The sequence below is a fragment of the Sarcophilus harrisii genome, chromosome 2, assembly GCF_902635505.1.
Source record: "Sarcophilus harrisii chromosome 2, mSarHar1.11, whole genome shotgun sequence".
NCBI classification, from domain to species: Eukaryota; Metazoa; Chordata; class Mammalia; order Dasyuromorphia; family Dasyuridae; genus Sarcophilus; species Sarcophilus harrisii.
Window position 1 is genome coordinate 236,985,900 of NC_045427.1, and position 19,074 is coordinate 237,004,973.

At 35.1% G+C, this 19,074-nt stretch overlaps 1 protein-coding gene across 8 annotated transcripts in view; it reads left to right on the forward strand.

The window, feature by feature from the left end:
* Positions 1–19,074, forward strand: part of PHACTR3 (phosphatase and actin regulator 3) — a 262,235-nt gene that overhangs the window by 199,491 nt on the left and 43,670 nt on the right. The window contains exon 9 of one of the 8 annotated variants that reach the window (XM_031951705.1): positions 3,806–3,910. The exons of the other annotated variants lie outside the window; for them this stretch is intronic. Within the exon in view, the coding sequence (XP_031807565.1) occupies positions 3,806–3,827 (22 nt within the window). The 3' untranslated portion in view covers positions 3,828–3,910. Of the gene's footprint in view, positions 1–3,805; positions 3,911–19,074 lie in introns of those variants that run through there. 8 annotated transcript variants of the gene reach the window in all.

Here is a 19,074-nt window from a genome sequence, read left to right on the forward strand (position 1 = left end):
ACAAAAGTTACCTACCACATAGTAGGCACTGTAAATATTAGTGATAAAGATAAAAATCAAGTATTTTCTGCCCTTAAGGGGGAAAAAAATGACAAAGGAAGAGTGAGACATGGAGAGTCAGTATGTACACATCAAAGATTTTCAAAACGGACACAAAATGATTGCAAGGTAGTTTGGGGAGATAAGGCAGCAATATCAGTAGGAGTCAAGAAGGACTTCATGTGGAAAGGAGGTACTTGAGTTGAATCTTGAAAGGCACCAGGAATTACAAGAGATAGAGGTAAGGAAGAAACGTGTTCTAGGCATGGAAAACAGCTAGTGTAAAAGGAGATGAAGAATCAGGTGTGAGTAACAGCAATAAATGAGGGTGGCCATGTAGAATATATAGAGGTGAGAAATGTGACATAAAACTGCAAAGATAGAAAGAAGAGTCTAGGTTGTAAAGAATTTTAAATTGCTAAAGAGAGGCATTTATATTTAATGCTAAAGGAAAAGCCCTTTCACCCCTGTGTAGAGAATGGATCAGAAAGCAGTGAAACTTGAGGCAGGGAGAAAACATAGGAGACTATTATAGAAGTCCAACCAAGGGGTGGTGAGGCCTTTGAACAATTGCTTTGTAAATGGAGAGAAGAGTAGGTATGCAAGAGATATTGCAGAAATAGAAATGAAAATATTTCACAACTAATATGGAGTAAGAGTGAAGGAATTGAGGGCCTGAGGTTGTGAACTTGGATGACTAGAAGGATGTTGGTTCCTTTAAAATTTGGGAAATTTGGAAATGGGGTAGGTTTTTTCATGGGAAGATGGAAATGCAATAGCACTACCATACTCTGCCCTAGTAAAAACATTCTCCAATTCTGTATTCTGCTTAGTTATTTTAGGGAGACCATTAATAAGTTGGAGCATATTTAGAGAAGGGAATAAAAATTGACAAGGAAGTTGGGGTGGAGTCTATAGAAAAAGAAGACTTAGGGAGCCTGTTGTAAAATGCAACAAACATTTGTTAAGTATCTATTGTTTGCAGATCCCTATGCCCAAACATATCCTTGAAGAGATGGCACTTGTATGGGTTTTTAAAGATAACTATGAATTCAACAAAGTGAAGGAAATGAAATAGGACATTCTAGGAAAAGAGAACAGATTATCAAAGGGATAGAGGTATAAGAAAGCAGTGCCTGTTCTTGCAGTTAAAGTTTGGATGGGGCAGAGAGTCTATGAGAATTAAATGAGAGAATGTCAGCAAGGTCACTCAGTCCTGAATGTTAGACAAGTGAGTTTGAGTTTTACTCAGGTAGCAATGGGTAGCCATGGAGTTTTGTTTTTTTTTTTTGTTTTTTTTTTAGCACAGGAGTGACATAAAATGTATAAATATAAATGACTTTCTGGTGGTGGTAATGAGGTTTGTATACCCTCAATTCCCAGTGGTGATGAGGTTAGTGGCAATAAGACAGTTGTTAAAATCCCCTTTTGGTCTGCCTGCAGGATCTAAGTGAAAGAATTCACTTATCCTAAAATATTAATGGCAAAAATGAAAGTTTATTGTTGGATAGAAACCAGTTTGCTAAGAGACTGACTTCTATAGTGGCAAAGTCCTATTAGGGAAATGGATTCTGGCACTGAGAAGAGAATGCCTTGGCAGTGGGAATAGGGTCCTAGCAGCTGAACAAGTTACTTTAGGCCTTCTGCAAGAAGGAAACCTGTTATATGGGTAGCTCTTGGTGGGGGGTTGGGACAGTCTAAGCTGAATAGACTAGGATTTCTCAATTGAATGGGAACTTAGAATTTCAAAAAGATCAATGGGAGTTGATTTGCCCTTGGACTCCTTGGAGCCTGGGAAATTCTGATCTCTAAGATCAAAAAGGGGATACAATTTAATTTTAAAGGGAACAGTTTCCCTCCCCCTTCAGTAATATGAAACATGACAACTAGAGTATAATGAGCAAAGACTGTTTTGGAGTCTATGGCAGTAATCAAGGTGAGTGGGAATGGTCTCCTGAATTGATAATAGTAGTGCTAATAGGAAAGAAAAAAAAAAGAAGAGAAGATATAAAAAGAGAAGTTGCAAAGATGAACTTAAGAGAGATCACAGAAACAGACATTTAGAGGCTTGTTTATCCAACCCCTTTGTTTTCCAGGTGATGAACCTGAGGATCACAAATGTTAAGAAACTTACTCATGGTCACATAGCTAGTATCAGAGGCGGGATTTTTAACCCAAATCTTCCTAACTACAAGTTCAGTGCTGTATATACTATACTGGTGGACTGCTAAATGATAAAACATGAGAAGAACCAAATACAGCCACATGATTTTTGTTTTTATTATGAAAAAAGGCAAATGTTATTGCCACATACAGAAATGATAAAAGTACAGAATCACATATCTAAAAAGACAAGAGATTTCAGAAGCCATCCAGTTTGATGCCCCCCCCCTCATTTTACAGATGAGGAAACTGAGGTCTGTGAAAGCTGTGATTTGCTGAGGGACAAATAGGTTAAGCATCAGAAGCAGAAATGGAACTCGGGCCCTGTGAATCAAAAACCAATGCATCTTCCACTATTTTATATCATCTTCTTTTTGTCCAGATTCCACAAATAACCAGAATGCATAGGAGATAGTGTAAAGACAAAAATAAGCTTGGTTTTGAGCATGAGTTTGAGGTGCCAGGGAAACACTGAAGAAAGGAAGTCTCAAAGTCAGCTAGTGCTGCTGGTCTGTAGCTCAGAAGAGGGCAGATTTGGAAATAAGGATTTGTAAGTGACCTCCAAAGAAGTATGCGCCAGTTAAAATCTTGAAAGCTCAGAAGATTATCAAGGAAGAAACTGTAGCAAGAGATGAGGAAGGTTCCAGAGCAGATTATTGAAGAACATATCACCAAATGATAGTAATTTTTCAAGTGTTTTAAGGGCTGACATGCAAAAGGACTTCAGTGTGTCCTTTTTGGTCCACATTTCAGAGTCAGGACCTGTTTTTCCCCCACAGGGGATGAACTTGTGCTAATAATTTGGGTATTTATTGGGGAAATGAAAGATGGGTTTTCTATTATTTTCTGAGGGGAAAAAAAAGAGGGAGCTGTCCAATTCAGAATCAGTACTGTATAAGCCATGGATTAGCTTGAAATAGTAACCAGGATATATCAGAAGTCCTGGGATATAAAGGGCTGAGATAGAAATGAGAAGCTGAATGTAGTCATGGGGATTTTTCAGACTTGAAAGTCACTATAAGGAGGAAGCTATAGGAAGTGATAACAGTTTCTTGTTCTGATAGAACTTTTTCCTCAAAACTAGTTTTTTATGGGTACAACACACACACACACACACACATATCCTCTTAATGGTTCAACTTCACTGGTTAAGCTGCAGGCTTGGAATATACCAATAAATGAAAGTTGCAGAGTGATATTTCAGCCTAATACAATAAAAGGTTTGCTAAAAATTAGGACAATTAAAATGTGGAATTGAGCAGGAGATAATTCATTCTGTATCCCTGGAAATTTCAATTACTTGCTGTATAATTGCTGGCCAGAGATGTTTTAGAGATAATTCTTGTTTCAGATATGAAGCTAAGGTTAAGCTCTAAGCAAGTTTGAGATTCTAAGATTCTATGAATCAATTCCAAATTTATGTGGCTATTGTATCTAACTATACCTTGTGTTTCTTCTTTACTTGACTTTAGTTCCATAGTTCCTTCTTAGTTAGAATTTCTGTTAGCCTGGAATAACTGTATTCTAATCAATTTACAGAGGTCAAGGTCCATTATATTCCTTAGTCTTCCTCATTTCCTTGCTTATCATTTTTTGAGTACAGAACAGAGCAAGATTCTTCCTGAAAACAATATGCTGAGATACTTCACCACCTTGACCACCTCCCTCTTCTTCCCAGAACTCAACCAATAAAGTCTCATGTTTATAAAAAGCCAGAAAGAGAACATTATCCAGGGTACCTTGTTAAATCTGATATAAACTTCCTCCTTTTCCTATCCATCCGTATATCAGAACACAGGTCTGAGGATGATATCCATTCATTTTTTCTGGAGAGTACTAAGCTAGGAGGAGAAAAGCTACATAAGGTAAAAACCAACTTATTTAAGCCAGGTCCATGAGGAAGGATAGTAACACAATGAGAAATCTTCATGCTATATGAAAACACAGTAACAATAGTAATAATAATAGCTTATATTTATATAGCATTTACTATGAGCAAGGCAATTGTTCTCACCCAATGCTTTACAGTTATTATCTCATTTAGTCATCATAACAACCATGCATGATAGGTACTATTATTACCCCCATTTTTAATTTGAGAAAACCAAGAGAAACACCTAGGATATCCACCTAGGATAATCACTTTGTTAGTGGCTTGGCTAAAAATGCAGAATTAGGAGCAAATGTGAAAATGCCAAAAGAACAGATTTAGGAGCAAAATAAAAAACACCTTTCTAATAGTTACTTCAAGTAAAAATCGGATCATATGTTCATCTATATAAGTTAGATTATATTGTTGTTCTTGAAGTCCCTCCTAACTTTGAAATTTGATAATTAGTTGTTCCAAAGGGGAATAGGCTGTAGCAGGAGGTTGTTAATAGGGAATAGGCTGTAGCAGGAGATTGTTAATTTGTAATCAAAGAGATTTGGAAGGGGGACTGGACTAGTTCACCTCAGTGGTCCTTTCTAATTCAGGAATCGTGTGATCTCCTGATGTCCTCTTTTTAGGGAGTAATTGCATTGTCCACATTTTATTTCCATGTGGTGATATTTCCCTTTCAAGTAAGCTTTACAGAGACTGACAACTGACATTATCAATCAGTTGTGTAAGATAGTAAAATGGGTATGATAGCTGAACCACTAAGAAATTGCACTCTACCTCTCCTGCCAACTTGCTGATGATTGAAATTCAACCATTCATTGCTTTGGCTTGTTAAATTTTGATAAAATGCAATGATCTCTTGAGACTCATAAATTGAATCTTACATAGTTAGATCTTCAACAAATGCTTGACTAAGGTGGTAATGCACTAAACCTCATCAGTCATTTATGCTTCAAAATAAATAAGTTTCTCCTATTCTTGGCTGAGAAGAAGAGGTGCTTTTGCTTTAGTATTTTCCTCATGATTGATAGTGGAACAGAATGAGAAAGGATATTGAACATCTTAGATATACCAGCAAGGGACCATCTTTTAGAGAATTACTATATGTACCAGGAAAGGGACCACCTTATAGAGAATTATTGGCAAGGGACCACCTTATAGAGAATTATTACACTTGGTCTCTACAATTGGGAGAGAGGGGAAAATAATTCTTTGTCATCACAAATCAGTTATAGAAAGATACTTTGGATTTTGAATTAAGTTCAGTTAAATATATATATTGATTATATAGCTAAATACCTGGCACATATATGTAGGCACTTAATAAATGTCTATTGATTAACTGATTTTCTACACTGTGCAGGACTCTGCACTGGATATCAAAAACACAAACATGAATAAAGACACAAGCCTTCCTCCTATGGAATTTGTAGTCCAATAGAGGAATGCAAGGGATGGGGGAAGGAGGGGAGATATATCCAATGTCCAAATAAGTACAATGGAAAAGAGAATGGGATATAAAAAGGAGAAATCTGGACAAGTACAATTGAAATAAACATGAGAAGAGAATAATAATTTCTAGTTAGAGAGGAGAAAGTGGCATTTGAACTGGTCCTTGAGGGGAGGGGGATAGTGAATATAATCTCTCTTTTCCTTTCTATAATCTCTCTTTTTTGCCTTATTTATTTGTGGTGTTCTTCATTCACTCCTCTCTACCTTTTCTTCTTAAATATTCCATATCTAGAATGTCCCACTTTGCTACCACCACCCTTACATCTGACTCCTTTGAAATCCTCCACATAGCTCTTGTGCTCAAATTGGAATTATAGTTATTTGTAGACATATCTTCTCTGCAAGTCTATAGGCTCTGTAAGGAGAAATCCCTTCTATTATTCATCTTTGCCATTCATCCCTTAGGGCACAATCTGGTATACAGTAGGATTTAGTAAATATTTGAATGAATGGATGAAAATGACTGAATTAAAATTTCTAGAGTTGTTCCCAGGCAGGTGCTTTTTAAAAAAGCACTCACTTTTTGTTGGTTTGTTCCATTAAATCACAGGATCACAAAATACAAAGGCTGAATAGACTTGTAAGTCTCAGTTCACAAAATATTTTTCTTGTATATTCCTTTCTGATCTTCACAACAACCCTTGGATGTGGAAGGCACTGCAAAAATTATAATACTAATTTTAAAGTTCAGAAAACTGAGATTGTAGCCATCAAAAGCTAATAGGTAGCAGAATGAAGATTTGAACCCATTGCCTCTTGACCATTTGCATCGTATTATAATTGAAAAAAAAATGATCTTGTTATTGGTCTGCTGCTAAATCTGATATTTGTTTTTAATCTCTCTAAAATAATTTAATTAAATTCATTTTCCTGAATATTGTCGTCTTTTTATTAAAGCTTTTTATTTTCAAAACTTATGCATAAATAGTTTTCAACATTCACCCTTGTAAAATCTTGTGTTACACATTTTCCCCTTCCATTTCCCCCACCCTCTCTCCTGGGTGGCAAGAAATATATGTTAAACATGTGCAATTTTTAATACATATTTCCACAATTATCATGCTACTTTAGAAAAATCTGATCAAAAAGGAAACAAGTGAGAAAGAAAACAAAATGCAAGCAAACAGCAACAAAAAAGTGAAAATACTATGTTGTAATCCATACTTGGTTCCTCACAGCCCTCTCTGGTGGCAGAAGGCTTTCTCCTTCACAAAACCATTGAAATTGGCCTGACCATCAGAAGTGACAATCTTATAATCTTGCTGTTTCTGTGCACAATGTTCTCTTGGTTCTACTTATTTCACTTTAGCATCAGTTCATGTAAGTCTCTCCAAGCCTCTCTGAAATCATGTTGCTGATTGTTTCTTACAGAACAATAATGTTCCATAACATTCATATACCATAACTTTTAATATTGTCTTCTTTAAGAGATGTTTATTTTGGTTTCATTTGGGAGGGGCTTTTGGGCCATTTTTCTCTAAATAATTCAGCTCTTATTAAGCATGGCAATGTGTCATCCTTTCCTGAATGAATTGCTGCTGTTGTTGTTCTTGCTTCAACCATCCTTCACTGAGTATTAATCTTCCATTGGTGTCTGGGGGTTTGGAATGCAATGGTTTCTGCTTTCAAAAATCTTTTAAAGTGATACAATTATTCCTCTGAATATGTCTCTTCCTTCACTTCTTCTCTGTCAACTTTAATGAAGTTTGGATGTAAGAGAGGGGTGTGTATGTATGTGTGTGTGTGTGTGTGTGTTTGTGTATGTATGTATATTGTATGTGTGCATTTATGTTTTTGAACCTTTGCATAGAAAAACTTAACACAAAAAAATCATTAATATCAGTGATAGTGATTCATTTTGTTTACTTGAACTCAATGCTCAGTTCAAATGTCCATGGTCTCAATTCCAAGACAAAGTACCAGTTTGTAGCTAGTCCCAGTCCCAGAGTCAAGACTAATGCTAACTCTGATGGCTACAGGGGAGAAAGGTTCCTTTCTAGGCAAAGACCGGAGCACAGGCTTGGAACAGTCTGACCATATCCCTTTTTAGATCACCTCTCCTTGGAGGCACCAAAATTCTACAGATCTCACTATACCCACTCAGAGAGCTAGCACAGAAGCTCAAAAGACTGGAAGTCTGGGAAGGTGCCTACGACCATGAATGTGTATATCCTAACTTTAACATAAAGCTAAAAACCAAGAAATAGCATTTCTATGGGAACATTATCAAACAACAAAAAGGAACTCAACTATAACAAATTATGGGGATAGGGAAGATCTAGATAAAAACCCAGAAGAAAACAATGATATCAAAACAGCTATAAACCTCAAATACTACATAGGAAGCAACATTTTTTTAAAATGAACAGCATTCCTGATATTGAAAAACCATCATAGAATTATAGGTTTGTGAATTTAGGGCCAGAAGGATCCTGAGAGGACTTCTATCTCATCTTACAGAAGCCCTTAATCATCCCCCTTAATGCTGGTACCTTCCCTCTGTTGACTTTTTTTCCCAGTGTGTCATATATATAACCTTTTTTACATAGTTATTTAAAGGTTGCTTCCTCCATTAGATTGTGAACTCTTTTAGAACAGGGTCTACTTTTTTCTTTTCTTTGTATCTAGTACTTAGCACAGAACCTGGCACTTTAAGTTATATTTGTTTGTTTGATACTTAAAAATGTTTGTTGAGTGACTTACATGTCAATAGGAAAACTTCACATCCTCCCAAGAGGAGAGATGATGCCAGAAGGCTGTCACAAAACAGGCGCCAAGACTAAGAAAGATTGCCCAATATAAAGGTAGTAGGTGACTGAACCAGATTTCAAACCCAGCTTCTCTGATTTTCAAATCCAGTGCTTCTTTCTATTGTTTAAAATTCTACTATTTAAAATTAAAATTATATTGTAGTAATACAAATACATGTACTCTATATGATATTAAAAAGATAGTACTTACATTGCACTAAATTAGAAGCCATCATATCTGGGCTGAAGATGTCTTCTACCTATGGAATTTCTGCACAGTTCTCATGGGGTCCAGTTTGCCTTTCTCTTCAAAGGCATTTAGCTTTGGATCAACTGTTCTTCAAGGCTCCACACTGTATAAGATGCATGGAGGTATATGGAGTTAAGACTTATAGGCTATGGTAGTACTCAATCTTTTTAAGAATGATTTATCCATTGGTTGACACAATCAACTGTGTATAATATTTCTATTTGGGAAACATTGAATAGTCAGATAACTGAATTTCCCATAATAAACCCATAAAATGAGAAATAGAGAAGGAATAGCAAAATGGTTCATATGTCATTGTCATTCAAGAATTAACAAAGGATTCAATAAGTCATAGCCTGGTAAGTCTCCTCAATAAGCATATTCAACAAAAACATATGATGGGAGTCAAAATCAAAATACCTTAAATGTTACACTAGGGCAGGAGAAAGCATCTTATCTGTCTTCATCTGGGATATTGCCATAACTCATGCCACTCTCACCTTGAAGGGGTTTCCTATTATGTTTAGCCTCTCCAAGTGTGAAAAAACACTGGGTTTTCTTCATGAACTACAAGCTCATTCAGTTGGGCATGGATCCTTTTGGCACGGCTCCTATTCTCCCTATCTTCACACATCAGAGAAGAGACCTTGTTCATTGTTAGTCCTTTCCTAGGACTGGACCTTATCCAGCATCAGGCCCAAGGGAGAAATGAGTAACACCAGAATTCAGAATAATGGTGGTATAAAGGGGAGAGATAGACGGGTTTATAAGAATCTTAGATCTTGCTCAGGTCTAACTACTACTACATCCAGCCAGCTCAGACTGTGCATCATGTCTCATCCCAGTACCTCCCTGAGTTCTTCACACTTACCGTGCTTTCTTTGTTTTTGCTTACATCTGAAAATGTATATATCTCATTCTGTACATCCAGTCTATCACCTCTCTGCCAAGAAATATGATTCATCATCAGCTTTCTGAAGTCGTGACTGGTTGTTGCTTTGGTTGTTCATAGTTCTTAAGTCCTAAAGGACTATTTTCCTTTACAATGTTGTTGTCACTGTATAAATTGTTCTTTTCTGCTCATTTCACCCTGTTTCAATTCACACAAATCTTCCCAGTTTTCTCTGAATTCATTTTTTTTTTACCATTTCTTGTGGTTCACTAATATTAAATTCTATTTACAGACTCAATCATTTGCTCAATCATTCCCCAATTGATGGGCACCTGTGTTGCTTCCAGTTCTTTGTTACAACAAAAAATTCTGCTATAAATATATTTTGCACTACCTTGTAGTAGCAGCTGGTTGGTTACCTGTTGTTCATTCTCAAAGAGGACCAAAATGACATCTCTTTATTAAAGTTGAGTTGCAATGTTTCTGTCTGTGACTGATCAGTAGTAGCTGTAATAATCTTAGTAATTATAGTAATAGTTGTAACAGTTGTAGTAATGTTTGTAATAGTAGTTGTCGTCTTAATGGTAGTAGAAGGCAGGAGTAGTAGTAACTAGCATTTATACATTGTTTTAAGGTTTTTCCAAAGTACTTATAAGTATAGTAATAATAATAATTATAGATAGCATATGTGTATGTGTATGTGTGTGTGTATGTATATATATATATATATACATACATATATATATATATATATATATATATATATATATATATATATATATATACATACATATAATGCTTACTATGTGCCAGGCAAAATGCTAAGCCATTTACAATTACAGTATTATCTCATTTAATCCTCACAGAAATCTGGGAATTTTTCTCCCCCCATTTTACAATTGAGGAAAAAACAAATAAAGGTTAAGTGTTTTACCCAGGTGAGGTTAGATTGGATTTTATCTCAAGTATTTCTGAATCCATGTTAGGTGCATACATAGTAATGCTATTAGGTCAAAGGGTGTCCATTGTTTAGTGATTTCTACTCCCTTCTTCACCCCGCCCCCACTTCCACCACTTTGCTCTGGGAATAGTAATCAAATAAATAAAGGCATTGCTCCTGGAAATGGTGTGACCTTTGCCTGCTTTATGACTTTAGTTATGGCTGTTGAGTTACTCCAAATCACTCTCCTATATGTGTTGAATCGCCCTGTTAAAATCTCAGCTCCTTGAGGGCAAATAACTGTCTGACTTTTGTATTTATATCCCCAATGACTATCACATAGTAACAGCTAAAAATGTTTTTTCATTCATTTAAGAAATTCAAGCAGATAAATAGTTAGACAGAAGATTGGACTAGGTGATCTTTTAGGTCTTTTGAACCTTCTAGATTTGTTGATTCTGTGCTTAACTGTTTACAAAATGTTTTTGCAATACATTGAATCATAATCAATAAGTTGATCAATAAGCATTTATTAAATGTCTACTAGTTGTTGGGAACTGTGCTGGGCACTGAAGTTATAAAGACAAAAATGACAGTTCCTGACATTCCAAAGAATAGACATAATACACATAAGTAGACGCAGATATATACAACATTCCTGTGAAATGGGGCAGGGCAGCTATTATCCAGATGTAACAGAGGAGGAAATTGAGGTTCAGTGAAATTGAAAGCCAGAATAATCTCCCAAAGCAAGTATATAAAAACCCTAGATTCAAACTTAGTATTTCCACTTTCATTCCCGATTTCACTAGACAGACTTAAATATCTTTTCCTCAGAGACTTCCTTCTCTCCCCCACACTCAAGGCTGATATGCAAAAAATCTGATTAATTCTAATTGGAACATTTAAAAATTGGGTACTTAGCATGTTAACACAATATATTAATGGAGCCATGTGACTGTTACTCGGTACATCTTGTGCTATCATAACTAGGACAGTGTGAAGCTTCTTAATGCTCCCGCAAAAACATGAGTTCCAAGAAAAGAATTATCCTGTGCCTTTCATTCCAACCTCATGTTCTATTACACTTCCTCGGGTATTTTAAGAAGGAAATGTGAGATGTTTAATAGTAGCCAATGGAGATTGACAATAATGTGGTCATCTGAGGTTCTGTCCAAACTGACATCAATATGTTCCTTTTGCAGATGCTATCAGATTCACACCATGTGATATAGTTTTTTTCTCTTTCAGGTAGAAAAGTACATGTTGAAATCTTGATTTTTTTCACTTATTAAAAAGAAAACCCTTCTCTTTGTAATTTGCAGTATGTTTTACACTATTTTGTTATTTAATCTTCATGTTTCCTACCAATGGAAGGTCCTAATCAATGTCTAATCATATGGAAGGGATTGACTCAGGGTTCCCAATATCTTTGCCAATAAGGACAAGTTCTGGTAGAGATCTGGAACTAGAAGAGCTTCCGATACAAACTGCACAATAGACTATATATCTTTTCTCTATCACCAGCTTGGCTAAGACAGAGGGTCAGGGGACTCTTAGCCTTTTTTTGATTTTGTTACCCCTTTGGTCATCCAGTAAGAGGCCTATTGAGCCCTTCTCAAAATAGTGTTTTAAAGTGTATGAAATAAAATACATTACAGAGGAAACCAATTGCATTAAAAGAAATTTAATAAAACAAAAATTTAAACCAAGTTTTTGGATTCTGGCTAAGAACCCCTGCTTATATTCAGAAAAATCTGGGAAGACTTTTATGAACTGAAGGGAAAGTGAGAAGATTCAGGGAATCATTGTACATAGTAATAGCAATATTGTATGATGATCAGTGGGGAACAACTTAGCTATTCTCAATAATACAAATGATACAAAATAATTCGAAGGACATGTGATGAAAAATCTCTATCTCCAGAACCAGAACTGATAGAAGCTGACTGTAGATCAGAGCATACTTTTAAAAAAATTTCTTTTTTGGGGGGGCCTTTGGATCTATGTTCCCTTTTGCAAAATGGAACTATGTTTTGCATCATTGCACATGTATAATCTATATCAAAATGTTTGCCTTCTTAAAAGAGGGGGTGGGGAAAAAAGAGAGAGGGAATTTGAAACAAAATTTATTAAAAAACCAAATATTTAAAATTGTTTTTACATGTAATTGGGGAAAAAATCAAAACAATCTTTAAAAGAATCCCTGCATGTAAAGATATTTATCATTCAGTTGGCCAAGTAATATTGATTTTTTCAGGGCTATAGTAACTCTTTCCTAAATTACACATGGGTTGTTGTCAATTTTGATGCCAAATATACCCCCCACTGATGAAATAATGATTCCTTCAGTCATTTATCCTCTCAATTGCTCTATGATATTGTGTAAATATCATTAACTCCTTTCTTTGAATGAGGAAACTGAGATTCAGAAAGGCTACAATATTTACTCAAGGTTAAAAAGGTAAATGGCATAAGGGAGACTTGAATTCTCAACTCTACTGTTTCAAATATCTTGTTTTCCTGATGAAAGAAATTGTAATGCAATGGAAAGAATAGTAGAGGCAGGAAGATCATGTCCTAGTCACAGCTCTGCCAGTGTTGACTGTGTGACTTTGGGAAAGTCAGCTTGCCTCAGTGAATCTCAATTTATTTCTATGTAAAATGAAGAAGTTTCTTGAGGATTTTCATTTCTGCAATTCTCAGATCCTGTAGCTTGTATGTGTATTATATAAGTACAAAAAATAGGAGAAAGATATACAGGTTAAAAAAACATAGGTTAAAATGCACATGAGAAAAGACTGGAGTTATGCTGCAATCCAATCTCAATGGACAAATTGTGCTGTCTCAGAGCAGCAAAAGAACAGGTTAGTTTTTCTTACTGGAAAAAAGCAGCCCATGATTTCTGATTGTCTTTTTAAGACAGTGTGTTCTGTCTCCATGCCTTAAAATAAATCAATCTTTTTATCTAAAGCACATCTGGAATATATGAATTCTTTGACCTTAATTGTCATACTACCCTTGGCTTTTTGCTGGTGCTCAAATTTAATACCCACTGGTAGCAAGGATACATATTCCATAAGAAAAACAAATAACTTGACATGATTTAGCACCATTATATGACATCCTGTTTCTTGGCCTCTTGGAATCCAAGGACTTAAAGAAGCCACCTTATTCATCCCCTTCCCTTTAGCTGAAATAAAGCTCATGCCAGTTCTTTTTATAGATTGAGGGCAAATACCACCATTTTCCCCCATCTTTGTATGTCTCCCATTGTATAATACAGCAATATTACAATGGATTCATACTCTCAACAATATGGGTGTTCTTCCATTATTCATAAGTTATCTGTATTTTTTCCTTTTTGTGGTTTCCTTTCCATGACTTTCCATAAAATGTTTACCCCATATAGAACATAAGATGCCACATTGAGAAATAAAATAGATTTTAGAGGTCATCTAGTCCCAACCTCCTTGTTTTGATGAGGAGAAAATTAAGGACCTGAGAGTTTGTGACTTGTCAGAAATCACACAGTGAGGGTGGTGGTGCAGGGTTGCTACCAACACTGGGGGTTGGCTTTTGAACCAAGGATCTCTTCCTCCAAATTCAGTGCCCTTTTCTTTTATTACATTGTGTACTGGAGGCCTCTTTCTACTCATAAAATTTTGTTGGCACCAATTCAGCACTAAAAACTATCCATCCATCATAATGCCTCTTGTTCCATGATTGATCTACAGTATTTTCCAGATATTGATGCTCTTGATGATTTTTATATCGTTTTTCATACAGTAAGCACTGTTAGTAATATATTTTCACATAATGACTTGTGCCTAATAAATGTTTGTTGAATTAAATGGAATCTCATGGAAATAAATTTCTATTTGAACCATAAATCCCAAACATATCTCAGGAGAAATTGTTTAGATTATATATGAGTTGAACCAAATAATGAAACACTCCCCTTTGCTAAAAAACAAACAAAAAAACCCCAAAACACCTATGTCATTCTTTTAATGGATAACAATCCCTTCTTTTCCCCCAGTCCAGTTTTACCTTGTAGGAGAATTAATAACAAAAGGAATGAAAGCTCTGGTATTCCTTTCAATTCAATAAGTATTTTAAGGTCTGTTGTATGGCCAGGATTATATCACAAACTCCAGTTCCTATCTCCCGACATTTGTTCTCATTATAGTTCATACTTAGAATTTCTTCCTCTTTCTCCCTCAAAAATCTCTGCTTCACTTGAAGGTGCAAATTTGACATTAAGATTTACCCTACTATTTGTACTCTCTCAACCTTAAATTTATGGTATTTTTATATTATTTTATATTGTTTATAATACATAACTTATTTATGTGTATTTTTTACACTTATTCTATTTATACTTATATATTTACTTGTCTTCTTTTTTAGAACACTCCTTGAGAGGAGGGATTACTTCATTTTCTATATCTTCAGTTCCTAACACAATGCTTGGCACACAGGAGGCACTTAATAGATGCTTGCTGGTTGATAGGAGAAATCAATTGATTAAGAAATATTGATTATTTTCTCATTGTGTCATTAAATGTTGGAGTCAGAAAGGGCCTAAGGAATCATCTATTTTAACATCTTCATCTTTACATTAAAAAAGCCTGAGGTGAAGAAATGGAAAGTGATTGACACTACTTTTCACATATGTAGGAGATAGCATAACTGGAAACTAGGTTCAAAGTCTTTTGATTCTAATCTTTTGAGCTATCTCTAGTCATAGTTCTTGCTACTACTACATTGAAAAATTAACCCTAAGCCTCTGGTATTCTATGGCCAAGTAGACTAAAATGAGAAAGTTAATCTGATGTTTAAAAGACATTTTAGGTGAATCTTCAAGCAACAAAATAGAACTATAGCTATTGTTGGTAGAGCCCATGTCTTGGGGCAATTTGATGCTGCTTTTCTTGTATGGTGATTCAATCATATAATTTCCCCATGCCTCAGTCTCTTTATCTCTAAATTTAGGAAGGCCTATAATAGATGGTCCTTGAGATCCTTTACAGCTGTGGTTTTCTGAATTGTAAAGTCTACTCCAGCTCTAGAGCTGATAATTCTATGGTTAGCAAATGACCTTCAGAGAAGATTAAAGCCTCTGAAATATGACTTCATGGGCATTAGTGGCATTCATATAGTGATAGTTATGCTGAAATTTTAATGTTTTCCCTCAAAAGAGTTCATATTAGATAATTTGGAGTTCAGATATCATAAAGGTAAATAAACTTTGTTGTTATTATTCAGTCATGTCTGACTTCACAGTCCCATTTGGAGTATATTAGCAAAGATACTGGAGTGGCTTGTCATTCTCCTTTTCATTTTACAGATGGGAAAACTGAATCAAACAGAATTAAATGATATATGCCCCAGGATCATGCAACTAATAAGTGTATGAAATCAGATTTGAATTCAGGAAGATGAGTTTCTTTGACTCCAGGCCTGACACTCTATCCACTGTGCCACCTAGTTGAATTAAAATTTGTAAATCATAGGTATTATCTCATAATTATTCTAGTGTAATAGTAAAGACTATTCTTAACTAGTAGAAGCTTAACTTGTAGATTGATATTTTATTTTTGGTCATTTTTTTTGCTTGTGACAACATTTAGCTTTTTGCAAAATAATTTTCTATTTTAATTTCAAGTTGTTTTTATGAAAGAGATTTCCATTGTTCCCCAAGGCATTCGAGAAGGCTAAAATATGTTCATAGTTAATGTAGGTAAGTAAAGTAGGTAATGAGTACAGTTGCCTCAAGATTTCCTTTGGAGATGCAGTCCAGTGAATTTCATTCCTCTTGGTATTACCATTTTCAAAAAGAAGGTCAATTGATTTCATATCTTGTGAGAGAGGCAAAATTGCTAATCTTAGTACTTCTAGGAAATAGACTCTTATATTTTGAAGGCCTCTTCTTAAAACCTAACTCTTGGTCCTTTGTTATTGAGATCAGAAGTGTAAGCAAAATCAAAAGAAACTCTTTAATTTAAGAAGTAATTTCATGATAAACAAGCCCTCTGAGCACAGTGTGTTCCAGACTCAGCCAAAACTGCTGTGGTAATCAGGGAAACCTGAATGGGTTGATCTGTTCTTCTGAATAAGGAAAGCACATCTGATTAACTGATCTCTGGTGTTACCAATATTACAGTGTACAGAAAGAATTTGATTAAAGACAAAACTGAAAAATGATGCATTTGGTTAACAACTCATTATGCCTAAGGTAATCCATAAATAAAATAGGTTCAGTGGGTATGTGGTTGTAATAAAGAGTGGGAGGAAAATAATATGATGTTGATCTTGCTTTAAGAAAAAATGAAAAATGGAAATATAAAATAATCAAAGCAAATTAGAGGATGATTATTATTATTAGAGAAAGAGGCTTTAATCTTAAAAAGGAGAAACACCAGTGGTTTTCTTTAAATAGAAAGCTTTCTTTATTATTATTATAGCTTTTTGTTGACAGAACATATGCATGGATAATTTCTCAACATTGACCCTTGCAAACACTTCTGTTCTAATTTTTCTCTTTTTTCCCTCCACTCTCTCCCTTGGATGGCAGGCAATCTCATACATGTTAAACATGTTAAAGTATATCTTACATAAAATAGATGTGTACATATTTATACAGTTCTCTTGTTGCACAAGAAAAATCAGATTTAGAAAGATAAAAATAATCTGGGAAGAAAAACAAAAATGCAAGGCAAACAACAGCAGAAAGAATGTAAATGTTATGTTGTGGTCCATACTCATTTTCCAGTGTTCTTTCTCTGGGTGTAGCTGGTTGGAACTGATTTGGATCCTCTCATTGTTGAAGAGAGCCATGTCCATCAGAAGTGATTATCATGTAGTATTGTTTTGAAGTGTATAATGATCTTCTGGTTCTGCTCATTTCACTTAGCATCAGTTCATATATGTCTCTCCAAGCCTCTCTATATTCATCTTACTGGTTATTTCTTATAGAATAATAATATTCCATAACATTCATATGCCACAATTTATTCAGCCATTCTCCAATTGGTGGGCATCCCTTCAATTTCCAGTTTTTAGCCACTACAAACAGGGCTGCCACAAACATTTTGGCACACACAGGGCCCTTTCCCTTCTTTATTCCCCTTTGAGATATAAGCCCAGTAGAAATACTGCTGGATCAAATGGTATGCACAGTTTGATAACTTTTGGGGCATAATTCCAAATTGCTCTCCAGAATGATTGGATCCATTCACAACTCCACCAACAATGCATCAGTGTCCCAGTTTTCCCACATCCCTTCCAACATTCGTCATTATCTTTTTCTGTCATCTTAGCCAATCTGACAGGTGTGTAGTGGTATCTCAGAATTGTTTAACTCTGATCAATAGTGATTTGGAGCACCTTTTCATATGAGTAGAAATAGTTTCAATTTCATCATCTGAAAATTGTTCATATCCTTTGACCATTTTATCAATTTGAGAATGGCTTGATTTCTTATAAACTACAGTCAATTCTCTATATATTTTGGAAATGAGGCCTTTATCAGAACCTTTAACTGTAAAAATGTTTTCCCAGTTTATTGCTTCTCTTCTAATCTTGTATGCATTAGTTTTGCTTGTACAAAAGCTTTTTAACTTGATATAATCAAAATTTTCCATTTTGTAATTAATAATGATCTCTAGTTCTTCTTTGGTCATAAATTCCTTCCTCCCCCACAAGTCTGAGAAGCAAACTATCCTATGTTCTTCTATTTATTTATAATCTCATCCTTTAATGTGGACACTGCTAGATCCTGAGTAATCCTTATTGTGTCTCCTCTGTATTTGAATTGGTTTTTTTCTAGCTGCTTGTATTTTTTCCTTGGTCTGATAGTTCTGTAATTAGGTCACAATATTTCTTGGAGTTTTGATTTTGGGATCTCTTTCACCAGGTGATTGATGAATTCTTTCAATATCTATTTTACCTTTTTCTATAAGATCTGGACAGTTATCTTTGATGATTTCCTGAAAAATAGTGTCTAGGCTCTTTTTTCATTATGATTTTCAGGAATTCCAATAATCCTTAGATTATCTCTCCTAGATCTATTTCCAGGTCTGTTGTTTCCCCAAGTAGGTATTTAACATTTGTATTTAACATTTTTTCAATTTTTTCTTTTTTTTGGGGGGGGGTTTGCTTGACTGATTCTTGGTGTCTCTCAAGCCATTCATTTCCATTTGTTCAATTCTGATTTTTAATGAATTATTTTCTGTGAAGACTGCATTAGCAGTCTGGATACTTTAGAATTAGCCAGAGTTAGTATAAGCAAAAGTCCTTAATCTTTATTCTTTGTTGAAGTGAGAAGTGAAAGAGTGGACACAGGAATCTCCTCTTTCTTCTACTGCCCAGAGTCATCCTGCTTGTCCTACTCTACCTCTTTTTCCCTCCTCCCAATCTCTCTATACAGCAACCGATCAAGCCAGCACAGAATGGTGGGGCAGGCCATTTTCCAAGCAAATTCTAATAGAGTATTGTCCATTTGGTAATTAGCCTTAAGTGCTTGCTTGTCTGAACCTCAATACAAGAACTTCAATACATGAACTCTCAAGAGTTTCAGCCCTTTACAATTTTCTTCATTTACTTTTTTATTTATTTTTGTAATTGTCCAATTGAGTTTTT